Source organism: Pseudovirgaria hyperparasitica (genome assembly GCF_010093815.1).
Source record: "Pseudovirgaria hyperparasitica strain CBS 121739 unplaced genomic scaffold EJ05scaffold_7, whole genome shotgun sequence".
NCBI lineage: Eukaryota > Fungi > Ascomycota > Dothideomycetes > Acrospermales > Acrospermaceae > Pseudovirgaria > Pseudovirgaria hyperparasitica.
In genome coordinates this window covers 1,533,305-1,558,371 of record NW_022985555.1, presented here as the reverse complement: position 1 = coordinate 1,558,371, position 25,067 = coordinate 1,533,305, and the positions used below count along the sequence as shown (strand labels likewise).

The 25,067-nt window shown below is 51.9% G+C and overlaps 5 protein-coding genes across 5 annotated transcripts; 2 read left to right on the top strand and 3 right to left on the bottom strand.

The window, feature by feature from the left end:
• Positions 1 to 1,808: 1,808 nt before the first annotated feature.
• Positions 1,809 to 2,845, bottom strand: EJ05DRAFT_438107 (uncharacterized protein; the record flags this gene model as incomplete). Its single annotated transcript, XM_033741818.1, has 2 exons — positions 1,809 to 2,225; positions 2,285 to 2,845. The coding sequence occupies 2 exons, from the start codon at positions 2,843 to 2,845 to the stop codon at positions 1,809 to 1,811; spliced, it is 978 nt and encodes a 325-aa protein (XP_033601269.1).
• Positions 2,846 to 3,947: 1,102 nt separating this feature from the next.
• On the bottom strand, positions 3,948 to 4,629 carry EJ05DRAFT_365808 (uncharacterized protein). The gene has a single exon (XM_033741114.1). The coding sequence runs from the start codon at positions 4,523 to 4,525 to the stop codon at positions 4,004 to 4,006; it is 522 nt and encodes a 173-aa protein (XP_033601268.1). The 5' UTR covers positions 4,526 to 4,629; the 3' UTR covers positions 3,948 to 4,003.
• Positions 4,630 to 5,910: 1,281 nt separating this feature from the next.
• Positions 5,911 to 8,052, bottom strand: EJ05DRAFT_421851 (uncharacterized protein; the record flags this gene model as incomplete). The annotated part of the gene is made up of 2 exons (XM_033741474.1): positions 5,911 to 7,486; positions 7,634 to 8,052. Coding segments are annotated over 2 exons (1,995 nt in total), but the record flags the coding sequence as incomplete, so codon positions are not given.
• A 4,032-nt stretch (positions 8,053 to 12,084) lies between these two features.
• Positions 12,085 to 21,294, top strand: EJ05DRAFT_365757 (uncharacterized protein). The gene is made up of 2 exons (XM_033741113.1): positions 12,085 to 12,484; positions 12,533 to 21,294. The coding sequence occupies exons 1-2, from the start codon at positions 12,320 to 12,322 to the stop codon at positions 21,209 to 21,211; spliced, it is 8,844 nt and encodes a 2,947-aa protein (XP_033601266.1). The 5' UTR covers positions 12,085 to 12,319; the 3' UTR covers positions 21,212 to 21,294.
• Positions 21,295 to 22,963: 1,669 nt separating this feature from the next.
• EJ05DRAFT_476115 (MFS general substrate transporter) lies at positions 22,964 to 24,886 on the top strand. The gene is made up of 3 exons (XM_033743955.1): positions 22,964 to 23,323; positions 23,379 to 23,476; positions 23,528 to 24,886. The coding sequence occupies exons 1-3, from the start codon at positions 23,128 to 23,130 to the stop codon at positions 24,596 to 24,598; spliced, it is 1,365 nt and encodes a 454-aa protein (XP_033601265.1). The 5' UTR covers positions 22,964 to 23,127; the 3' UTR covers positions 24,599 to 24,886.
• Positions 24,887 to 25,067: the final 181 nt, after the last annotated feature.

The following is a 25,067-nucleotide window of genomic DNA, read 5'->3' as shown; positions in this document are numbered from 1 at the left end:
ATCATCATGCTGGTATCAGGTCAGCGTGCTAACCGAAGACACAGTGTGCCAAAACTTGGTTGTTGTACACCTGGAATCAATTCAACGGTGGACCTTGGACCCCCCTTTGTGTGTATTCTACAGCACGAGTGCAGAGGAGACATTTTTTGATGATCAGATAGTGTTGTATCATCGATCCCCTGCCTCTCTGCTTGCCTGCCGTCGTTCCTGTTCGCGGTGCATCATACTAGACTGCTGGCAGAACGGTAGTTACCTACATTCTGAGTCGGAAGAATTCCACAACGAGAGATCTTCCCTACTCCGATCGACCAGTCGCATCGTACCATCCAAACATACGTACGCATCCAGCAAAACCCCACACCATTACCAGATCCCATAAATCCACATCCCTTATTCTAGCTCGCCTCCTCTCTCCCAAACTCCCTCTGTAAAGACAGCCGCTCGTCCCGACCACATGGCACGGTACATCTACCGACCAACAGCCGCAGAGCCGCTGGATCGCGATCGATCTCAGCGAAACAGCAGTGGGAGAGCGGGGTGAAAGACTGGATCAACGCGATGCAAAGTGCCGTGTAGCGTCGGTATCGAAATCTGGTGCGATGGATGAGTAGTGTGGTCTGGTGTACCTGGTAATGCGAGATGCGTTGCCGAAGATGTTCGATTTTCGAACTCTGGGTGCGAACTTTGAAGCGGTAGACTTCGGGAGTAGTTGTTCGACTGACCCATCGATCGATCGATCCATGCGTTCATTCCAGACGGCCATACAACCACACAACCATCAACCACCCACCTCTCAGGCCCTCCCAATCGCCCAGTCGCAGCCCAAATTATTGAAACAACGACGACGAGAAACTCGAACGTCGGAACCGGGCTTTTGCACCTTCCCTCCCCTCATGTCCGTCATCCGGGCCGTGCTCCGGACTACTAGTGAGGTCATCGGTAATTTCCACCTCGCGCCACGTGCCACATTCCACATGACGCGCCACACGTTGCATGCTTTAGCCACGTACGCCACACGCCTCAACATGGCACTGGATATGCTTTCTGGTAGACTATTCATACTTGCATCCAGACTCATACCCCCTTATGGCGTGGCTATTTGTGGCCATCGCACGTGCGTTGTACGTGTATATTGAAGCTAGTCCTGTCACATGAACCATGGTACGTATATTGTTCGAGAAGCGCGAAGAACAAAGGACGAAAGTTGAAGGGGGGAGGGGGAGGGAGGGGTGAGAGAAATGTGGCTGTAGATGTGGATGTTCTCGAATGAGCGTAGATGAGGCTAGATGTTAATAAAGGAGAGTGTGAAGAGGTAGAGGGAGTGTGGTGAAATGAGACATGGAGGGACGTGCTGTGAGATTTGATATTTGAAGCGTGACATAGCATAGAACATGGTGAGATGGCCCATGTATATGAACACGACAGGAAAGATATGGAAAGTCTCCTGCAGCCGATTTCGCAACGTACAGAGTCTCGAGATAACGGGTGATAGATATTGAGGAAAAATCAGAATTATATTCATTCAAAGGAGGTATGGATCTTCGAGAGAATAGATCATAGGGGGTATATAGAACAGTTTGATATCGGGACCGCAAGCCATATCCTCAGCGCCGAACCCCGGAATTCCCCGTTGATGCTATGCTATGCTATACTATGCTGATGGTACTGCTGCTGATGCTTTTGAGCAGGTGTACAAACGGAAATGTGATGAAAGATAGAAAGGTTTAGAGAGTTAGAGGGAGATAGGTACATGAAGCGAACGAAGCATGTCAGGAAGATTATTCATGCCAGAAAGTGCGGATTGAAGCCTACGACAAGCCGGTCGTGTTCAAAGGTGTTGTAGCGGACATTCCGCTGCAGTAATCGACGTAGCCATCAAGATTCATGTTCTTCAGCACCGTGCTAAAATTGTTGCTATACGCTGCGTCTCCTTGATCCTCGCAGTACCCATTGCGCTTATCCGTCGAAAGCGAGGTCACATCGTCGGGGTATTCGATGTGGAAGACGGGCTTCGTGTCGTTGATGTAGGCAGAGAACTGTTCGCACTCGGCGTACTGGACACACTGCTCGTTGACAGAGAAGTGAGTGATGTTGAGGACGTGGTCGATGATGTCGCCGGCGTTCTTGAGACCCATGGAGAGGTTGAGCGGGAGTGACACAGACGAGAGGTACTCCATGAAGGCGACCGAGTCGTCTGGGGTCAGGTCGAGGCCATTGTCGTTGTTCTACACGGGCATTAGCATTTGTCTGGTCATTTACGCACTGTTTATTGGGGGAGACAAACATATCCATCGACGTTGTCGGGGTCAATTGCATCACACCCTTTGTCATGCGCGAGCTGGATACGCTTTTGCATGATGTTGCGCACATTCTCGCTCGACAGATTCAGCCAATGCTCGCCCGGCCAGCCATCCAGTTCCTTGCCCTTGTCCGAGTCTGCGAAATTGCCGGAGTCGGGACGACCGGGCTCGTACGAACCGGCGCTGAAGTAGCAGATAATTTTCTTCCCCAGTCGTCGCAGCGTGTCGAAGACCTCCTGATCATTGGTGAAGAGATCGATGTCATAGATTTCGACGTCCGGCGTCACACTGGTTGCGTCGCTGGACAGCTCGATCGGAGCTTGGAGGATGATCTGCCAGCTCGCGTTTACGGCGGGCTGCCATACACCGGTGGGACGAGGGCCAGAGGTCGCAGCTGGTCCGGTGGGCCCCGAGTCGTCGCCAGAGTTGCCGTCGCCATCATCGTTACCACCACCGACAGTCAGACCGACACCCAGGCCGACTGCGAGACCGATGATGATGACCGCGATGAGTGCGGCGAGGAGAATCTTTGTCCGTTTGGACATTCGCGCCCACCAGCCGTCGCGAACGGCAGTCTCATGCTGGGCAAACTCTTTTGGCGGAGGGGAAGACGACATTACAAAAGATCTACAAGCACGGATATGAATATAAGAACACAAGAAAGAAAACGAATGAACCTTGGAAGGAGTTGCTGGGTGTACAAGAAAGGGCTATAGATGCATAGCCGAGCGTATAAAGCCAGGAGAACTTTATGAAGAAGATATCATGGACACAGGAACCGCCCTGAGATCGTGGTAAAGACGTGTAGAGGTCGGAGAACCTGGGGAGGGGGCACAGCGAGCGAGGACGAAGCTTTGAGGCTCAGCAGCGATCCATCTGCATGCAGCTTAGCATCAAAACTCGTCTGAATGAGAACCTTTGGAAGTCTAGAACTTCGCACGGAAACACGTGATGAGCCTGGTTTTGCCGACGGGCGCGAAGGTTACTTTGGCGTAACCATGGACCATGATTCGGGAATTACTATTTCTGGTACCACCGTCGTCCTACAGGGACGGGGGCTATGATTTTCTCCGACAAGAGCATGGCCTTTGTGAAGCGGCCACGACATTCGTGCTCCATGGCACGCGTAGCAAAATTTCGATACTTAGGTGCATGAATATGCAGCAAGGTGCAGCGAGAACCCTTGAGCAGGACGGGTCCGTCGATCATGAAAGGAACCTAGAAAGGTGTCTTAGAAGTGGGGATTGAAGAAAGAGAAGGGGAGGGGGGGGTAGGGGGGAGCGAAAGTGAGGGTAGGGTAAGGGGTGAATGAAGTGTTTGGCAGAATTCTGACATGCGACAAAGCGAGGAGAGACAGGCGAGGGCCGGGTGCACGTACGCCGAAACAATACTGCGTATGTAAGCATTCCAAATCAAAACCGAAACCGTATGGTAAAGAATGCGGCTTCGCGGGGATGACCTCCGGCTTAGCGTACGAGTCCCAAGATCGTCCCTTCCATTCCACCTCTTAGCGCCGGCATACTGGAAAGTCCCTCCTAAGCCGCTTAGCCGTCGCCCTAACACACTTCAGGCGGAGGGATCCCCCCCTTAATTCACTTCTCCCCACCATCGCAATTACGAATCCACACATTTTTGCAAATTCTGAGTTTAGTAGCAATATATCATACTTTCTGCACATCCCACCATAAATGCTCGGATCACACTCAATCGAAGGCCGGCCCAGGCGCCCGCTGACCCGGATCACGGCCCTTCATCAGCCTCATCTCCAGTAGCCCCATTGAATCCAATATCGAGCAGAGAGTCATTGCAGATTCATAATATTCGGCTATCGCTGTAACTTTTCTGGTTCCTGACGTTTGCATTCTCGAGTTGATCGGTGAAAACAGTGACGATATTAACACACATACACGCACTTGACTCACGCGCTGGCCGAACGCAAAAATTTGTCCGCTTTCCTCTTTTTTCTTTGTCAATCCTACCGCCCTGACCCCTGCTCGTAAAGGCCCTGCGTCATGCACGCGATGCCATGCCATGCTCCGACACGATGCGGCGAGGGCAGCGGTAGACAGATCTGGGAGTACCAAGACACAATCTGATTGGTTGGTGGGCCCCAATACCGCCAGGATCCACTGACAGCATACACCTTTTTCTTCTTTTTTGTCTTGGGGTTTTTTTCTGCTTTTCTTTTCTGTCGTCTTTTGGTTTTTGGCTTTTGGCTGCTTCATTGATACATCATCAAAACGATAGCGCTGCGCTATCGGACATTATTGCCGTAAACATGGCTGATGCGTTACATATCGCGACATTGCAGTGCATTTGTATTACATTGCGTTGCTCTTGCATCACACCTCACAGTGGCCACAATAGAATTCCTGAGCTGTTGAGTGGTATATATGATTTATAGTATCATACATAATCTGACAGACTTTACATATGCGCATGCGCATCCACAAGCCCACACTCAAGATTCACAATATTCACAACTTAATCCACAAACATCCACCGTCCACTATCCACCTCCTCATTCCCCAATCCCACAATCTCCTAACTCCGACACCGACACCGAGCCGCCCACCCTCGGTCGGAACTTTCCGAGGTACTTTATCGATCCTTCCATCAAGATGCATGCGTCAGTGCGTATGCTGCCTGCATGTATGTAGCCGCGCGTTATCGAATTTCTCCTGTCCTCTCGGAATTTTATTGCGGTAGTTGGTGGTGGTAATTGTGGTCGTGGGAGTGGTCGTGGGAGTGGTAAGTTGAGGTAGCGGTGTGTGCAATTGTGTTTGTCTGTGGGGACTTTGTGCGTGCCCGTCTGCGTTTGTTTGTATATTGTGGGACTAAGAGGGGACAGTCAGAACGTGGGTATGTCTGCATGGCGGTAATAAGGACGTAGAATTGGGAACGCAGACCGCAGAGCAAATCACATCTCGCACCGCACATCACAGACCGTAGGCAGTACTACACAGACCAAAGTACGCAGATTCAATCACAAAAGCCGCAGAACAGATCACATCACACCTACCCCAACACCCACCAGCAACCACATTCTCCACCATATACGTTCCTCGTCCGTGTATGTCTTATTATACCTTGCTCCTAAAACAAGACAAAACAAAACAATAAACTCAAGACATTCACTCAATCAAGTCGCCACAACATTGAAACACACGGAATAGCATTCAATACCCAATATCATCATTACGGTCATGAAGATTCGCTACTACTCCTGTTCCGTGTACTACCCCTACTCCGACTAGATAGATACAACACACCACACTACACCGCACGCACACACACACGTGCGCCACTGGAATGCTTCGCTTTTTTGTTTGCTTGGAATGTAACCGGTATGTTTCATTCCTCGCAAATTAAGATTAAATAAAGATGAGTGAATGACTGAAAGACCGAATAAATGAGGGAAGTAATAGAAGTTGGGATATGGAAATGGATTGTTGTTGTGAGGATGCAGAGTCATTTAGGCTGGCTGATGTCATACGAAAAGAGAGACCAATATGTACATGGCATGTGTAGTAAAAATAAAACCCCCGGAAAAAGTGAAACGCAAAGAACGACGACAGGATCCGCGATTGCGATTCCTCGCTTAGACAGGAATGGGAGTCTGCAGCGTGAAGGATTTTGCAGCGCCAGACATAGTGACCCAGAGCGTGAGCGGATCGCCGCCAACCTGCTCCGTGGTCGCGCCATTTGTATTCGTGACTTTACCGGGGAAGGTGACGGGAACTTTTGTGCCGCACTGGTTGTTCGTAGTCGTGACGGTGGCGCCGGTGATGGTCTTGCCATCTGTGCTGGTGGTCCATTTGATCTTTGGACTGCACTGATCGCGGGTCTGGCGCGCAATGAAGGCGGCGCCGAGATCGTCGTGCTTGAGCGTAATCATGGGCCAGTTGGTCAGACGGGCCATCTCGTTGACGACGACCTCGACCCAGATCTGGATTAGGGAGAGCTTCTGGGAGACGCCGTTGACGACGGTGGAGGGCATGTCAGTGTAGCGCAGGTTGGCCTGGTGGAACATAAAGGGGTCCCAGTGCAGGCCAAGCAGGTTGCGGGAGTTTGTGGTGCGAGCATCCTTAAGGAGGTTCTGGAAGTCGCCGCTGCCGCCGGAGGTGTTGATCCATTCGTGCAGCGTGCAGTCGGGTGTGTCGCAATTGTAGTAGATTGTCGTGGCCCAGCGCGGGATGATGTTCAGCCCTGCGTAGCCATTGTCGTTGACGGTCGAGGTCAGGGGCCAGAAGGAGCTCTGGGTGTTGCGGAGGACGGGCCGGGTGTTGTCTCCGACGACGTTTGTAATGCCGTTCTGGATCCAGGCACGGATGGCATCGCCGTTGTGCAGACCCGTGATGGCGGGCGGGATCAGACCTTTGGTGGAGAAGTACTTGGCCGAGTACAAACCAATCTGCCGGAACCAGGCCGTGTTGAAAGTGATTTCCTTGTTAGCGTCGGCAAATGTCGCGTTGTTCAAGCTGGAGTGCGAGAAGGTGTGTGAAACGTGAGCAAAGGCGTCTCGGTTTGCGACGACTGTCCACCACTGCTCGAGCGCATCGAGCTTGGCACAGTTCAGCGACCAGGCGTAGGCAGTAGGGGTAGCGGGCCAGATGTCAGTCCCGCTGCCAAGGTTCTTCTTGAATTCGAGGGGGGTGTCGACTTGTTCATCGTACTCGATGGCTTCTTGAGGGGAACACTTGGCGGGACTGTTGTTGTAGTCCAGAGTCACGGCAGCTTCGATATCTCCGTTGCCATTGTGACCAATCTCGGGAATGTAGCTCGAACCTCCAGGCATCTTCGCATTTATTGTGGGAATCCAGTCCCTGATGCCGTTCAGATCGCTGGTGCGTATGCGGAATTCAGTCCCGGCCGGCTCGTACAACTCGGTGGCCAGGAACATGTCGTCGACCTGGGTGCTGAAATAGATGCGGCGGAACCCGCTGTACAACCCTCGGGTGGCCCAGTGGATCCATGCGTGCTGCAAGAAGTTCGACGTAGCAGACCACTCGGTTGCGAATGGCAGAAACCATACCATCTGCTGTCGGTTGCTACCAAAGTTGTTGATCACAGCTGCAGTCGCCGGGCCAGAACTGGTCGCAAATTGGGCGACCTCGGTGGCCAGGGAGGTATTCGTGATCGAGGCTGGATAATGGTAAAGACCGGCCGTACTCATCTGGGCACCCCTGTTCTGATGTCAGTGCACGTTCGACGCAACCACGAGGAATAGATTATATGCGGGCGCTCAGATCATGCAGCCAAGGGTGCAAGGGATCAGATCCCAGCCGCACATCAATCAATAGATCAAATCAAGGAAAGGACCGGATGCGTACGCTTTGAGATTTGCAGTTGCAAAAGCCGACATGTTGCTAATGCTAATGGGCTGGTCATCCGCGGTCGCGGAAGTGGCAGTCGCACCAAAGTTGGGACCAGGATAGACGTCGAGTCGGACCATGCGGACTCCAAAGGAAGACTGATAGGCGTATAGCTGAGCCCACTGGGCGTCGGTGAGAGCGCTGCGGAAGCTGCCACTATAGTCGTAGCTGACTTCTCCAATCACCACGATGGCACCGTAATTGCCGGCTGTGGTTGAAGAGTTCAGGGTTGGTAGTGTGATACCGGCTGATGGCACAATGACTGTTTGGTAGGGAATACCGTAGCCCTGTAGACCAGAATAGCCCGAGGAAGCTGAGGCTGCATCGCGGGCGAAGATGAGAATGGTGCTGTCTACGGTAGCAGCGGCTGTGAGGGCTGGGAGAGTGAAAGCGAGTGCAACAGCCCGGCGACACAGGCTTGCAAAGGTGAAGCGTGCCATGAGCGACGAGTGGTGTGGAATACAACCACACCTAACTAAAAAGCGAAGAAAGACAACGAGCGTGATGAAGGGTAGGGTACAAAAGGGGCAGATGAAGGTGAAGATGGAGATGAAGACGAAAACCACAGATGAAGAATATATCGATAACAGGGCGATGCGGGCGTGTATAAGAACCTTAGCAGACGGACCATCGCCCGTATAGTGTCTAGGCTCAAAGTCAAGAATCAGTTTCTCTCAGGCAGCCAAGCGAAGAAACGGGCATGGCTTCGTTATCGGATCCTGTCATTTCCCGATTGGGAGGCATTGGCAAGGTCCGAAGAGGTAAGTAAGCGCAAGCCATACGGTGGGGACATGATCAGAGTTGCATAGGCACTGGAGGCTGGACTCAGGTGGTGATGAGAGGCGTTTCGTTGCATGACCGTCTGGACTTCTGATGTCCAGCAGCAGCTGTTGTGAGTCGCCCATTTTCCTGACGTGAACGAATAAGACTATGCAAAGTGAGTGATGATGTGTCTATCCCTGGGGATCATGATGGATGTGCAACTGCCTCTGCAACAACTGCCAACACGAGGCTTTGAAGCCCAGGGGGGTCCCCAGCAGCAGTCCGTCCACTAACATTCATTGTCGAGCAGCCCTAAGTGTATCCCTTGTATCCAGTCCGGCGTGCCAGCCCTATAGTCAATTCTATTTACCCCTAACGTAACGTGGTATGGTTGCCCTTACTTCTAGCGAACTCCACTCAACACACTCAAGATGCCGAGCGAGCCAGCGGCGGCCATGCCGTAAATATTGGGCCGTCGTTCATGGCCTAGACGCTCATCGTCGGGAGTTTTTGTCAAGAATGAGTTCATAATCTGTGGCTGTGGCTTAGAATTTCGGGGTCGAGCACGCGAGGTATACGCTGGTGTCCGCAATACCCACACCCACTTCGCGCTGGCGGCTGGTGTTACCGGATCTTTCAAAAGCTAGAGGACGTTCCAAGGTACAGTTCGCGAAGCAGCAATTGGCATTTGGTTCCACTCAGGAACTACGGGGTCAATGAGGTCCACTCGCTCCACCATCGTAACAGATCCATAAGTTAGCCTTTGTACGAGAAACTCAGCAAGCTGAAGTGTGTGTGGCGGCCGACAGAATAATGGTAATGATAATTTTTAGAACATAGTCCAGCTCATTAGCCAAGATGGTTGGCAGAGGGCTGAGACTTTCCAGCTAACGATTACGAGTCAAAATATATGATATATTGACTTTTTGGGGTGAGATTGCACACACGAGACAAGTTGTGGTCGTGGCTTGAATAGTTGGTTGATATGATGAACGGGAGTGTATAGTACACAGCAGGTGGCGTATTTCTCAGCACATGAATCGCCGTCTGGGCGTATCTGACATATCATCAAAAGCATAGTAACAAGTAACGGACGACGTGTCTCGGTATTGGGTATTAGCATTATGTAGACGGGACGGGATATATGCCTGTTGAAATGCATAGGGCGGAAAAGCTTGAGAGCGATGCATCCAATGTTCACGACGTGCATCTGCATTGTGTGCTGTCGTCTACTTGCCGTATACATAGTACCATTATTGAGCCAAGTGCTACGCATGGCTCGTATCACCGACCAGACCGCTGGCGTTCGACCCGAGAAAGCAGAATGGCCAGGAATAAGCAATGCTTGTATCATGCAAAATGGAACGGCTGACACCACACGACTCCATGAGCAGGCACGAGGACAACCATCGTGGCATGGCTGAAAGGTGTCATTTGATCAATATCAGTGAGTGCGCACGTCAAAGGCACACATACAGGGAGTATCAAGCGAAGAAACATCAAAAGCTGTGACTCAAACGGCGCCTCTCGCGCTGTCAGAAATCGTGGTCTCATGATATCGAGGCGTTCACCGTTCACGACGGAGGCGGTAGATGTGCTGCCCCGGTCGTTGGTCCTGGTGATGATCTCGATGACGATGCTGATACCAGGACCTGTCCGACTGCCTAAGTGGCCACTCCGTAGACTGTGAGCGTTCATGTGGAACTGCATGTACGGTAAGCCAGCGGAGAAACCAGCCTGCGTGTGTTGCATGCAGACAAAGGCAGAGAAAGACATTGGTGGAGGTAATGATGTATTGTTTTGGTTGTATGAAGGGTTGGGATGCGTACATATTATGGTTTTGTGGGTATGGGATGCGCTGTAACCTTGTACGGTACGGAAAGCAGCAGCTGAGTATTGTATGAAAGGAATGGGCGGTGAAGAGTATGTAACGGATGATACGGATAGAACGGGAGCTTTCTCTTCAGCCCCCTCCCCTCCCCCCTTTCAAAGTGTGCCAGCTGTCAGCACTAAAGAAGCGAAGGGTTCGTTCGAGAAGTGGGCAATGAGCAGTGGCTGTGGACGAGCCCGCGGCTAGACCACAAAGAGAAGAGTAAGCAGAGGTCAAGTGTAGTGTATGGGGCAGGGGAGGGGGAGGGGTATGCTGCTGCATGGCTGAAACATCCGAGCCAGTAGAAAGATGCCTGTTTTGAAAACAAAAATACACGAGTTCGGTTCCGCCATGGACAAAGAACGAATGACGACTGATGAATGACGAATACGAGTGACCCGCTTGCGAGTATGTACACACTCTCCCTCTTTCTGTTAACAAGGAGATTCTTCTACATTTCTTTACTCATCACTATACCACTACCGTCACTGTCGCTATTGTTTTCCCATTCTTAAATGCTCCCTTCTTTCAGCGCCGATCGCGAACCACCGCCGGCATCGGGACGAGGCGACAAACGTTTTGGGGGCTGTCGGGTCAATCATTCGAGTTTCAGGTGCAGCTGCAGCCAGCTAGTCAGCCAGCCAGCCCGTCAGTCTGAGGGTGTAGGAAGACTGTAACCGTTCATTGCACATAACATATAGTAGACGTCGGCTCGAGACTTAAGCCAGATTGGATGAGCCTTGCCCTCATGCGATAGGGTCTACGATCCCCACATGCTGCGCTATTGATTGAGGTTTAGCCGCGCTCGAGGAAACCTCAGACTGACGCCCAGACACCAAAGAATGAACAAGGGCAAGGGACTAGGACAGGGGGAGGCGGAAGGGCCGGCATAAGGCTCTTCACGAATATGCTACTCTATACTAACTTTAGTCCCTGTCAGCACCGTTTAGGCCGGTCTCTTGGGGCGCTGACATGAAAACACGAGAGAGGGGACCCAACTGCGTGTCAGACAGTGCTTCACTCCATAGTCCATACTCCATCGTCCATAGTCCTACCACATGAATCCCCCAGTCGTGGCGTATCGATAGACTACATCTTATTATCAGGCGTCCGTGTTCGTACCGGGGGGCACAGCACAGATCTGTCACAAGAACAGGCACATATTGTTCTTCGGCCGTCATGCCCGTCTTCCGTGCATTTTCTTTTCTATCATCATTATTAATGCACTGTAACTTACTGAGCATCCACTTTCAGGCGGTAACAGTCCCCTGGCGCTTCGATGTCTGGGCATGCCATGGCGACATGCTTTGGTGGGCCCGACTCGCTACGGGCCCCTCTGCCTTTTGCTCTGCTTGCTCTGTGCCGTGCCCGCAATCGTTAGCCTCTCTCTACACCCTTCCACTCTTCCACCCTTCCCCTTCCCCCTTCCATACCCTTTTCCCTTTCTTTGACTCTGGGCTTGTGCTCTGGGTTCAGTTCAACATCCACTGCTTCAGGGCCCGTGCTATGACACAATGTGTTGCCCAAGATCTAACTAATTAGCTTTCCCACTTCGCCTCTGCCTTAGTAGCTATCATATCCATCATTTGCTTCCTTGGCCATTCTTCACTACTGCTCACCTTGCTCCCAGACGCGTGCCACGTTCCGACATGTCTACATGTCACAATCACTGAGTTTTGTGTTTATCCTCTCCATTCCGTAGAGGTTGATCACTTTTGGAATTGGAACATACCGCCTTGTACATCTTTCATATCATTTTCTTCCCTCACCACCACCTCGGCCTCCTCTTCTTTACCCTCATTACTATTCACTCCCTCATTCACCATTAATCCTTGCTCCCGTGCTGTCCATTACCCCTCCGCATACCCGAGAGCTTTGTCTATTCCTGATACCCGCCATACCGACCTTCTATAATCGTTAGAAAACCCCAGCTACGACTGGGCTTTACCCAACGTCCTGGCCCTCTCTCAGCAAGGCTCGTAGAGCCACGCTCACGCCCTTTCACAGTCAATATGGTGCAAAGCCCAGAGATTTTGACAATCAGTGCTTTCGCTAGCGATGGATTGCTCAAGCACTGGTGGCAGATAGTCCTCGTAGCAATTATTGGAGCCTGTGTTCTAATTGGTTCTGTAAACATATTACTGACCTTCATTCGATGGTTGGCAAGATACCTCAAGGTTTGTCAGCTGTCGTTGTTGTGAAGAAGCTACCTGACACTGCCATAGAGAGACACCACCCTGACCGTACTGCCAACTGATGTCTTGAAACATCTTCGACAAGTCGCCCAAGAGACCCATCCCCTAGGTAGCGTTGTTCTGTCGTCGAAGCCGTCCTCCTTTGGCGTTTACCTTGGAGCCTTTTCCTCGCCGCCAACCGCAGCTCAAAGTCGGATATTCTCACAATGGGATATAGTCATCTTGGACCCAACACAGCAAGGGGTGCTGGACGCGATCCGGCTAGAGCAAAAATCCGACCATGTCCAGCTGGTTGGCCGCTTGGACGTGCGGATGGTCATAAACAACACTGACCTCTTGCAATCAGCCGTGATGATTAAAACAATTGATGACATAGTCAGGAAGATCGAGTCCATGTTCGGCCGGAAGGGTAACAACTTCCAAGGGATTCTTGTGGCAGGCTGGGAGGGCATTGTTCCTACTCCATTCTTGAACGCGCTGGGTGAACTTCTGGAAGGACTTGGCCTGAAGACGTATCTGGAAATTGCACCACCGAACTTTCTTGAAGGCCAGCGAGCCCCGAAGCTCGAGCACTTTTCCGGAGTCGTCGTCAGAAACGCCACGATCTTGGAGGATGGCGAGCGTCGAGATTTCTTCGACATGGACAAGATGAAGACAACGACAAAGGCATTTGTTGCCCAAGCTTGCCTACGGCCATTCACAGTCATGATGTGGGAAACAGTCCGAAACGATATTGCGCTGTCGCATGCTGTTGTGAAGCGATCCTTCATGTGGTGCGGCTACCATGGTGCATTGGTCTGGATCGGTTCGGAATCGGCTTTGACAAACGCTGTTGAAAATGTGCCCAAAACGGATCCAATCGCATCTTTCCAGTGGCTAAAGGAGAACCGAGTGATGAAAATCCACGAGACACTGCGGTCGACTCGCAACCTGGATGCTGTGGACTTTCAGCTTGCGCCAGAGTACGAGAGCCTTAGCACCATCTTCCCCAGCGTGGCCGACCTGCTCAGAGTGGCGCGCGAGTCCTCTATTCAGAGCCCTCTAAACAGCTCCAGTGCGTCAACATTGACAGTGCAAGGAGGTGATGGAGACGCGAGCTGGGCCCTTTTCCCCTATGCCGACGGTCGCACCGGGCACGAGTGGACAGAGCATATGCAGCGAAGCCCTAATAACCCGCTGTCATATTCTCCGACAGGTGCAGCACACGACGGAGCGGGGTGTTTTCCCGTCGGAATGGACGTTACTCGCGACGACTTCATACAGATTCTCGGATCGCAGCAGCGTTTGCGGACTCTCGGACTGTTGAATCGTGTTCCGTCGGAGCGGCTGAGAGAGATGGGGTCGGGGCTGCGGCCACTTGCCAACAACACCAACAACAGAGGTCCGCAGATGCCGCAATTTCTCCGGCAAGCCATCAACGACTTCAGCTCTCTCGGCGGGAAATGTCAGGGCGAGCAGGACTTTGAGGACCCGATTCAGGTCTATCTGGGACTGGATTCTGGCTTCAGAACGCCCTCTGGCGCTCAGTTCTGGTCTGTCTTTGAAATCGACCAGCGCAGTGGTGCTCTCATCATCTATGTCTCCAAAAATGCTACAGACCTCACAGGCACCGTTCTACATACATATCTGAGTCATCGCTCGTTCCAACGCTATCAGTGCTTTCTCGCTGAGTATGCGCGCAGCCAGTTTGATTCCGGGCTTCATTTGCTTGACAAACTCCCGCCGCGCATCGAGCAAGATATCGCACTCCTCTCTCCCACCGATGTCCTTCTTTTCATGCAGCATTTACGCTTCTCGGAATGGGACCACTCTTGTCCGCTGTTGAGCTCGTTGCAGCGATCTTGTCGAGAAGTCCTCATCGACATTCCGTCGTACAAGCAACTCAAGCATGTCTCCAATTTTGAGTACATCAACGGCACCATCTCCGATGAAGAGCTTGTCGAAGTCCGTATGGATTGGTATCGTCAGCATCACCGTGGTGTCTTTGACAATGGATACGCTCTACAGGTGTTCCGCGATGTAGAGGCCGAGTGGCAACGCATCCTTCACACTTGTGACCACGACAAGCTGGAGGTTGTTACCAAGAGCCTGGTGAGTCTTACCGCAGACGATATCCTGGACTATTGCTCCGACTTTGTCCTCTTCTGTGTCTTCTGCGCCGCGAGGAAGGCCGCCTTTGATGAAGTCTATCTCGAAGTCTCAGACCGCAACCCTCTCTTCAACGAGTTCTCGGACCAGAGCGCAGCTTTCGCCGAGCTCTTCGCACTTGGTTCGCGCTGTGAGACCTACTTCGATGTGGCCCCAAGTATGTTTGGTCGACTCTTGTCGGATCGCCATCGACTTCACTACAACAAAGCCGAGAACCAGCCGCCAATGTGGATCGACAACGCTCCAGCATTCGCTTCTGCTTATGCTGCAGCACAAACTGATATTGATCCGGATCAAAAGGATGCACTGATGCCAGCGTACCGCAGATTCACGTTTCTTAGTGTTTTCGCCATTCCCGCACTGGTCGACATCATTCTGCTCACCTGCGTTGGAAGAGGACTGTACTTGAGTGCCTTTATGACTCACGAAGAATCGCAATATGCTACACTCGCTCTCATGATATCTCTACTTCTTTCCGGTGTAATTGGTACCTGGATTTCTATTGGTGGAACCTACTATCTCATCTCCATGGCCTTCTCAGCTGCAAACATGTTCGTGATCACTCGTCTTGTGGGTGGTCTCGCCTTTACTTTTGCTGGTGGTATCCTCGGATTCGTCATTCTTAGTGGTGTCAAGTCTCCACAGATTGGTGCCGTTTTCTTCTTCTATCTTGTGGGATTCACAGCATATCTATCAATCCTGGCCGTGCTTTCGACATACCAATTTCCCGGATCGTCATTCCTCAATGGGCGCTATGTTATTATCTACCTGATTCCGACCTTGCTTATTGCTCCCATCATTACCATGTGGATTCCCGATCATGATGTGATCATTTACCTGGTGGTCATGTTTATATTTGTGTTTTTCCTCCTTCTCGGGACCAGATGGGTTGGTTCACGCTGGGTCGATTGGTGCAATCACATCAAATGTGTGGACGATGCTGCCGTCAAAGCTTGGTACATCCGCGAGAAGCAGAATGGCAAGGAAGACACGCTCGACGGTCTCAGCCAACCAGCCATCCTTGCACTATGTCGTGCCCATCTCTACAACGCTGTGATGAAGGAGAAGAACCGAAAGTTTTGGCAGAAGAGCGAAGCTGACAAGCTTGTGCGCGAACTTGCCGAATGCTGGGATTCAACAATCTTCCTCTTGAACTGGTATTGTCGTTTGTCTGATGTGAAGCGCCCGATCCCTTACAGCTCGACCTGGAACTTGGAAACACAAGTCGCCTACGACAGTTTGCAACAAAACCAGAAGGGAATCAGACTGCACAACTCCTTCATTCATTGGAGAAACGCTGGTGATGAAGTTGGTTGTGGCTTGCTATATTTCCTCGTGGCCTTGTTGGATCGATGGGTCACTCTTCTCAGTGGCCAGCCAATCAATGGCATTCTCGGTGCGAGCTTTAACACTTCCTATCGCGTCGCTGTAGGATTCGGTCTAGCATACTATCTTGTTGGAGCTGTCCTCTTGGACTACAAAGCGCAGCATCTCCACCAGGCCGCCGCTCAGAGCAGTCCCATCTCGATCCGCTCCACAAAGTACATACACGAAGCTATTGTCAACGATGCGAAGTTCAAACAAAGAATGTACTGGACCACCCTGTTCCGATTCCTCGGTGTGCACGTCTGGTCTTTGGGCGTCACCGCTGCTCTCATCTGGATCTTCAACGGCACAGAGCTCGCACTCAAGATGTTCTTGTCGTACGTGGCTGCTTACACTGGCCTGTTGCTTTACCAGTACAACAAGATCTTCTCCGGCCCACATGTCATTCATCCCCTTCTTTTCGCTGTGGGCATTGGTCTCCCCCTAGGACTACTTCTCAAGCGTTTCAACGCCGGTGATGTGTGGAACGACGTTATTGCTCTTGGCATTTGTACTTGGACAGCCGCCATCCTGTCTATTCACACTGCAAAGATCGGACTACCAAGATCTCTAAAGCCAAAACTTTCCCAAAAGCAACGGAAGTTCCACCACTATGGTGGTGTCGGTGTCAACCACGAATGGAGTCAGAGTGAGCTCGAGGCTTTCTACGATGCCATCAAGAACAGTGAAACAGCAGAGACTTTCAGCATTCACTCGAGTGGCTATCCTGGGACTGAGATCAAGTCTATTTTGCTGTCATGTGACCAGAATGCGCTGTCTCGTATTGCTTTGGATGCTTTCCCCACTGCGCCGTATCTCGCACACCGCATCGTGTCGGCGTGGGAAGCTGGTACAATATCCATCGAACTTGTCTCTATGCGTTCAGTGGTCAAGGCAGAGGCAGACATCCGGGCTATTAGTTGTTTCTCTGAGGGCACCCTCGAGCTACTAATTGCGTCCGACTCGGATGATATCAACAATCCGCTAAACGTGAGCAGCAACTGTCGCGCTATTGCAGAGACATTGATGCATGCATGTGCCGAATCTGTATTTGGGTTGACGCACGATCAAGCCTTGATCGCCGAATCAATTCTTACGTGCAGTACTCACGACAGCGGCAACTACCAAGTCTCTGAAGCAGTCAAGCGCGCCATGCCGTTTGAATTCTCGGAGTCGAAGATGGAAGCGTTCGCGTTGGCTTCACGCAAGGATCTCCTCAGGCATCTGTCTTTGGGTGTAGACTGTGAAACCGCTTGGGATGAGCTACCTCTCACCATGAGGCTTGCATTCCTGTCTCGTTGCTTAGGTGAAGCGACGGTGATTACAGCTGATCACATGTACTGGATCGAGCATAACGTCTCTGCAGAAGAAGGATGTTCGCTCTCGACTCGTATTGCTCGATACGACCTGGGTGCGCTATTCTCAGTCCAACGCTACAACTACTTCCGCACTCAAGGCCCTATGGCGATGAATGAGAAGGCGTACCAGCAACAGACTGCTGATATCCACTACTACCAGGACAAGAAACCGTCGCGATCTGTAAAGTCCCTCCTGTTGGCAATTGGATCAGCCATCAAGAGACCGTTCGCCCACTTGTACCATAGTATCGGTATATGGATCAAGTTTTTTGTCCTTGCAACCATTGCCGATCCGGAATACCATCGAGAACTAAACTGCATCCTGACCGGAAAGCCAAAACCAGTCCGCACTGTCGTCACATTTCTCTTGACATTGATGTGGCGATACTCGCATTTCGTTCAATCGATTTCGATCGCGTGGTTTGTGTTCCACCGCCGCAGAGATCTCAAGCTTCTCTCGAATAATATCAAGGGCACCAAGATTTCCGTTATGAAGAATCGGTTAAATATACAATATCTTGACACCACTAGCACGGCGTTTATTCATCGTGCGGCGAATGAGGGCTTTAAGCTGCATTTTTACAATGGCACATTGAAGACGGAGCCCGAGACTGGCTCGACACGGATCAGTACCTTTTCGAAAGACATGCGTCTCTATTCTCGAACAGAGTTTGTCAAAGGCGAGATGGAAAATGAGTACATCTACGACTATCCCTCAGACCGCAAAGCACGTCGTCTTACCAAATTCGGCGCTCTGGCCAATACCAAGATACCAATGTCCAGAACTTGCATCCGAGGTAAGCAGGAAGGTGCTGTAGTCCAGTACAATTACAAAGGTCACATCGAGTCCGGTACATACATGCTCGACGGCAATCTTGTCAGATTCAAATACCATTACCGGAAAAACGCCAAGTACGATGATGAGTTGCTGCGAGCCGACTTTGTTCTTCCGCACATGTCTTGTAGTGTCAGCTGGTGCGCTGCGCCGGTTCGTCATCCCGAGAAGCTTGAGCGTTGGATACCTCATACAAGGGTTCACGAAGCAACTTTCGTGCAGGGTGCCGACGTGTTTGAATGTAGCTGGCTTTACGACCACAAATTCCACCCCACGGTCACTACCAAATTGAACGGACACTTCATCGATACCCCTCCGATGATCAAACACGATTGGCTCGGGGTGTTGAAGAAGCCCTCGAACTCAACCTTCATTGACGACAATCCTCTGTTTGACTTCAGCTCACTCAACTATGGTGTTATCAGCCGGGTGCTCAGACTCAATGAGCGTCGTATTCCGGTATCTACGTCTAGAGCACGCTCGCAATTGTGGAAGGCTTGGAAGAAGCGGCGAGATATCGATGGAGTAGTCGTTCGCTGGATGGATGAACAACTACTTCGTGGCGATTCCCTTCTGCGACCTTACTGGAAGGCACGAAACATGTGCAACCTTGCCCGCGCTGAGGACTATCTTGCACTCCATGCTGATGCAGTCATGGCTAGCGCAGAACTCACGACCGATATCAGTGCCTGGACACCCCTTGCTATCCGCTTGAGTGACCTCTTCAGCTTCGGACAAGGTGGTGATGCTGTGATCTATACGCGAACAAAGCATCTGCAGCCAGACAATGACGATACCCTGCACGTCATCGCTGTCGATACCGGTACTTGGCCCAACGAGGGTGGCGGTGTCTCTGCTTGCCGCAGAGATTTGATCAACAATCTGAAGACCATCCGCTGGCACATGGTTGTCGAGTCTGCGAACGACTTTGGTCTACCGAAGCATCAGACCGAAGAAAACGTAGAGTCTCTCAAGATCATTCCTCTCTGGGGTCTGGACTTTCTGCATCCCCAGCATGGCATGTTCTCCAACAAACTAGACAGCGAGGTCGATCATCTTTTCAAGAGCGCTACCGCAGATGATATCAAGCAAAACTTCATACCCACTCTGACAGCTCTTGTAAGGGGTGCTAGAGCAATCAACATGACCCAGGCCGACCTCAAGCAAGCGACCCGTGCTCTTGTGAATCTCAATACCTATTTCCAGGACTCGCGCCACTGGACTCAGGTCTGGACAAGCGACATTGTCAAGGAAGCCTGGCGCAACCTGTGGCTCGCGGACGACATGCCAAACGCCAAACCTCCAAATGAGTGGTTCGATACTGAGCTGCCAACTCTAGGTCATCTTGAGACTGCCTTGGACCTGTGGTTCCGTTATTTGTTCATCTTCTCGATCCCAATTCCTGAGCAGATACCTGCCGTCTTCCAGGCCTCTCACCACAGTGTGTCTGCGTCCTACGGCATCGTATGCAAGATCAAGCGCAACTGTACATTGCAGATTTGGGATCATGCTATCTCATGGCGTGAGACAAACCTCTATTTGTCCTCGGCGCTCTGTACCATGCCACCTTTCATCCGCAACTCGCTACTAGGTCTGATGAAGCTTACGTCTACTCTCACTCTTCATCACGCCGATCAGATTCTTCCATGCGCAGATTTCTTTAATCCAGGGTGGGAAGTCGAGATTGGAACGTCGAATGGCACCATCGCTCATCGCAATGTCTTCAAGCGCAAGGTTGACCCCATCGTCAATGGTATTACCGATATGCAGAAGTTCGCGCCAGTCTCGGAGATCAAGACGAAGAGGCCAACAGTCACTATGTTGTCGCACGTCTGGTTTGCCAAGGATATCAAGACTGCTCTTCTCGCCGCAGACATCATTACCAATGAATGGGGGTTCAAGGACTATGTGCTGGACATTTACGGTGCTCTCAACAAAGCTCCAGTCTACTCTTCGGAGTGTCAAGAGATTATCGCTTGCAAAGCTCTCGGCACTCAGGTGACACTTCGCGGTACTGCTGATCCCGGTATGGTGCTGGAAAGCACATGGCTGTTCCTGAACTCTTCCGTGTCTGAAGGTCTGCCTCTCGCGCTAGGTGAAGCTGCCCTGACTGGTGCGCCTGTGGTCTGTACCGATGTGGGTGCTTCCCTTCGCGTCTTGACTGATCCAGACGACAATGAGCGTTACAGCGAGGTTGTAGCACCCAACGACGCCTACGCTCTCGCCCGAGCCCAAATCAATCTGCTCGCCATGATCGACCAATGGGCAGCCTACGCTGATGATGACCCAGCCCATCCAGCTCCAATCCTGCCAATCAAGCCAACACCTCAGGACGTAGAGATCATCACCCGCCGCATGTACGAGAAGAGCGACCATCGCCGCAAGCTCGGCATGATGGCGAGGCAGATTGTGCAGAAGTCCTTCTCCGGCGACCGCTACCTGCGCGAGCACGAGCAGATGCTCTGGATCGGCAAGTCCAACTACGAGATGCTGGGCATGCCAGAGCGTATGGTACCCGACGTTACCGACGGCGCAGACCTGGCCGAGAAGATGCACTCGAAGCGCAACCGCTCCAGCGCTACGCTCGACAAGCAGATGGCCAAGATGGAACACCCCAAGCCCGCCTGGATGAAGCACGGCTCCCGCGCCACCTCCTTCTCCTCCGTCTACTACGACGAAGGTCCCTCCTCCTCGCGCCAGAACTTCGGTCACCTCACCCCGGAGACTTGGGATAGCGACAACGAGAGCATCGCTGTCGCACGCCCGATGCTCAAACGCACTCGCCAGTCGTCGCCTGATGCCCGCGGCGGCCACTCACGCGGTCCGTCTGGCGCGCCGTCGTCGCGCAGCATGTCCTTCGACGACTCGCACTCCCCGGGTCGTGTCACGCCGTTGGGCGCCCGGCTGAATATCCAGAACGGACGCCAAAGCGCGATGAGCACGCGCAGTAGCCAATACGTGCCGAGCAAGCTGCACACGGCGACGCATGTGCGCGATGTATAAACGGTACATCCACTCATTTACGCACCTACATACATACACATGATACGCGCACGGACGCATCACGAGCCCTCTCATCCTTTATCAAACAAAAGTCACTAGTAATACCCACGTCATACCTCCCTCATTATACCGGGTACCACTACCACCACGAGTCATATCCGCGCTCCTCTCATGTATATTCTCCAGTCACTCGCTTCCGGGCATGTCTCTTGTCCATCATCAACGCACACATATATACACATTCACACACACATCCCCAAAAGCCGTGGCGCAAGACAGAGAACCGAAAAAGAAAGAAAGGTAGCAGGCATTTAGCGACGGCGTTTTGTTCCCTCCAAAGTTTAATGTTTTTTTTGCCTTTTGTCCACATTTTATACAGGTCGCACACGCAGCGGCAGCTTCGTGCATATCATGCATACCACATATCACAGTATCATATTCACATCTTGCTATTCTGCATTGCGCCATCTCTCGTTCATGCAGCATTTTCCGCGCGGTTATTTTTGGGGGGCCGGGAAGCATGCACCTGGGGTTTTCTATCATTCTGCTTTTTGTTATGGGGGTGTTGCTTTGCTTTGCGATTCTTTCTTGTTGGCATTAAATACCCGACAACTCAAGAGTCCTGAGGTGGAAAAGGAAGGATAGTAGGGTAAAGCGATTAAAAAAAAATTGCGTGTTGGGGCGGAATGGAATAGAAGGAGTAGTGAAAGTCTTGTTTGAGAAGAAGAATAGAACAGTGTGATCCTTTTATATTGCGGAATGCGTTTGATGTGTGTTGTGTGTGATGTGCTGTGTTATGTGTTGTGCTGTGCTGTGTGTAAAGTGTAGGGTTTTGTATGGCTTATATTTTAATGTGCTGGCGGCCTGTGTTTTATCGATTGATTGAGTCAGTCTTGCTCTCCGGAGTCCGCGTCTTACATCCAGCTTGGACTCACTCGAAGTAAGCCGAGAATTTGTGCAGGGCGGTTGCAGAAAGTGGTAGAAAGAGATTAGTCTTTTAACGGGGGGATTGTCTGGACATGATGGGACAGTGCAAAACACGATCGTGAGGTTGCCTCTGTGAGATGAAGGTTTCAGGTATATGAGACGCGATATAGAGAGGAGCGATACTGGGAAGAGACTGGAAAGTAGACAGAGAGTACGTAAGTGGTAAGCTCCTGCGAAACTATAGATGCGAAAGATGTTGTGTTTTGATCATAGGAATAAGGCTATGTTTGTCATATTATATTATGCTATGCTATGTGTGTTATGCTAGCTAGCCAAAGTCGTCGTTAGCTGGACTCGCTGGTATGTTACTTATCGCAGGGAAAAACCTGGTTTGCTAGTGGTGCTGAAGAGCAGAAAGAGATAAGACGTTTATTTAGTGGATGATTGACATTGAATATCAAACATTTTATATATATATATTATACATCGATTCGGATGAATGGATGGATCCGCGACCAGGACCAGGATTTGGAGCCCGTCAGGCTGGGAGATGGACCCACAGTGCTGGGAGGGCAGGGGAGAGAGCAAATTCTGATTCGTTGCTGGGATTAGAGATCGGATTTTGATCTGACCATGCATATTGTTTGTGCAGGGATTACTGGATCGGGAATAGGAGATGTATAGCACGGACTACGTCACAATGTCTTGCTGATGGCTGGCTAGATGGGTGTGTATTGACTAATCATTTTTCTTTTGTTATGTCGTGTCGGCGCAATGGGAGTGGCTGTAATGGTAGTACAGATAGTGTGGGCTCTTCCCGGATCGGACCTTGGAGCACGGACTACGTAGTATGACAACCACGAATTGAAGTTCTTTTCACTCTTCTCCTCTTCTCGTCCCTCAAGTTGATCTCTCTGCCCTCCCCCCTCCTCACTCCTCATCTCACGCCTCTCATCCTCTCCTCGCCAACTCCTTCGCCGTCTCTCAATATGTCTCCAGCGTCACGGCAGCCCGGAGAGCGTGACCCGCTTCTACCCAAGGACGTCACCACGCCACAAGAGGAGGCTGCTCCAGATGCCGGGCAGCAAGTCTATACGCCTGGTGCCTCGCCTGCAAAGGCCGATAGTAGCAGAGAGGCCTGGCTGTTCCTGGCAGCATGCTGGGTAGTTGAGGCGTTCGTCTTCGGTGAGTACAATCGTGCAATATTCCTTGGTACACCCACTGAGTACACATCTTCCAGGCTTCGGGCTGTCGTTTGGGGTCTTCCAGGACTACTACAGCAGTCACCCACCGTTTGCTGGCGCCAATAACATCGCTGCTATAGGGACGACAACTACAGTGAGTACATCCAACTGACAAGCCTGACTGTTGTTGACTCACGCTTCTCAGGGCATCCTGTACATGGGAACACCCCTCGTCATTGCTTTATGCCGCCGCCTTCCCCACGCTGCTCGATGGTTCACTTTAGCCGGCCTTCTAGTCGCCTCCCTCTCCCTCGCCGCAAGCTCGATGTGTGTCACAGTCCCCCAGCTCATCGCCGTGCTCGGTGTGCCGTTCGGCCTGGCAGGCTGCTTCGCCTTCTGCCCCTGCATCATCTACATCGACCAATGGTTCATCAAGCGCAAATCCCTAGCCATGGGCATCATGTTCAGCGCCGGCGGCTTCGGTGGCGTCGTCTTCCCACCCCTCCTCGAACGCATGCTCCGCGAGCTCGGCTTCGCAAGCACAATGCAAATCTGGGCCGGCGTAACATGCATCGCAACAGTACCCCTAGCATACTACATCAAGCCGCGCCAGATCGACACTTCAGACGAACATACCGGCTTGCTCAGCATGCGCTGTCTAGGCTCCCGCGTCTTCGCCCTGTACCAGCTCGCAAACCTCATACAGGCCGCCGGCTACTTCCTCCCGGCCATCTACCTGCCCCTCTACGCCCGCGTCGCCCTCAATGCCTCGGACACCCAATCTGTCCTCGCCCTCATCGTGCTCAACTGCGCCACCACCATCGGTTGCGTCGCCATGGGTGCACTCGCCGACCACTGGCACCCGACCACCTGCGGTGCTGTCTCCGCGCTCGGTGCCACCCTCTCCACAGCCCTGCTCTGGGGCTTTTCCAGCTCGCTCCCTGCGCTATACACCTTCTGTGTTGCGTATGGACTCTTTGCCGGCGGTTGGCCGTCTATCTGGCCCGAAGTTATGAGCGAGGTTGCGCGCCGGGCCGAGCGCGCCGGACACGGCTATACGGATCCCCTCGCAGTGTATTCGCTCCTGGTACTAGGTCGGGGCATTGGGAATATGGTTTCGGGCCCGTTGAGTGATTGGCTTGTGCATGGCGCAGCGGCGCATGGACACAGTGGGATCGGGTATGCGGGCGTCTTCGGGCCCATGATTGCGTTTACGAGCGTGACGGGCTTGTTGAGTGGGATGAACCTGTTGTGGAAGTACTTCGGCTGGTTGTAAATGTGATCGAAGGCGGAGAGGGCACCGTAGAGAAAGGGGGTGGATGCACCTGTCGGCGATGGATGGCTGGACGGCTGGATGGAGAGGATGTATGAATGATTTGCACCGTATAGCGAGCGTGCCGCACCGTACTTTCCTTACCTGTAATAACCTTTGTATTCCCACTGCGAGACAGTGTTTCTAATGTGTCAAGAGAGGGATTGAGCGGTACAGCGCTGGAAATGAATCTGATAACGGCCTTGATCGACAGAAAACATCTAGTTCAATATACGCAAACTTATCTATCCATCTATGTGTCCTAGTCGAGAGTCACGCGCTGCTTTTCGTTTCAGGCAGGGGCTGATAGTAGTGAATACACAAATCCCCTGCGAACATCAGCCTGACAGAAGTCCTAGACCATGATAGACGATTCTAGCATGCATTCCATTGAAACCACAACGACAACAAAGCTACAATCCCAAAAGCCCAA

What these genes read in the sequence shown, in the direction of transcription:
- EJ05DRAFT_365808 (XM_033741114.1), bottom strand. Translation starts at nt 4,525, where the DNA reads ATGAAGCAGCCAAAAGCCAAAAACCAAAAGACGACAGAAAAGAAAAGC.
- EJ05DRAFT_365757 (XM_033741113.1), top strand. Translation starts at nt 12,320, where the DNA reads ATGGTGCAAAGCCCAGAGATTTTGACAATCAGTGCTTTCGCTAGCGAT. An exon ending in GGTTGGCAAGATACCTCAAG is followed by an intron (nt 12,485 to 12,532) that starts GTTTGTCAGCTG and finishes ACACTGCCATAG; the next exon opens with AGAGACACCACCCTGACCGT.
- EJ05DRAFT_476115 (XM_033743955.1), top strand. Translation starts at nt 23,128, where the DNA reads ATGTCTCCAGCGTCACGGCAGCCCGGAGAGCGTGACCCGCTTCTACCC. An exon ending in AGTTGAGGCGTTCGTCTTCG is followed by an intron (nt 23,324 to 23,378) that starts GTGAGTACAATC and finishes CACATCTTCCAG; the next exon opens with GCTTCGGGCTGTCGTTTGGG. An exon ending in CTATAGGGACGACAACTACA is followed by an intron (nt 23,477 to 23,527) that starts GTGAGTACATCC and finishes CACGCTTCTCAG; the next exon opens with GGCATCCTGTACATGGGAAC.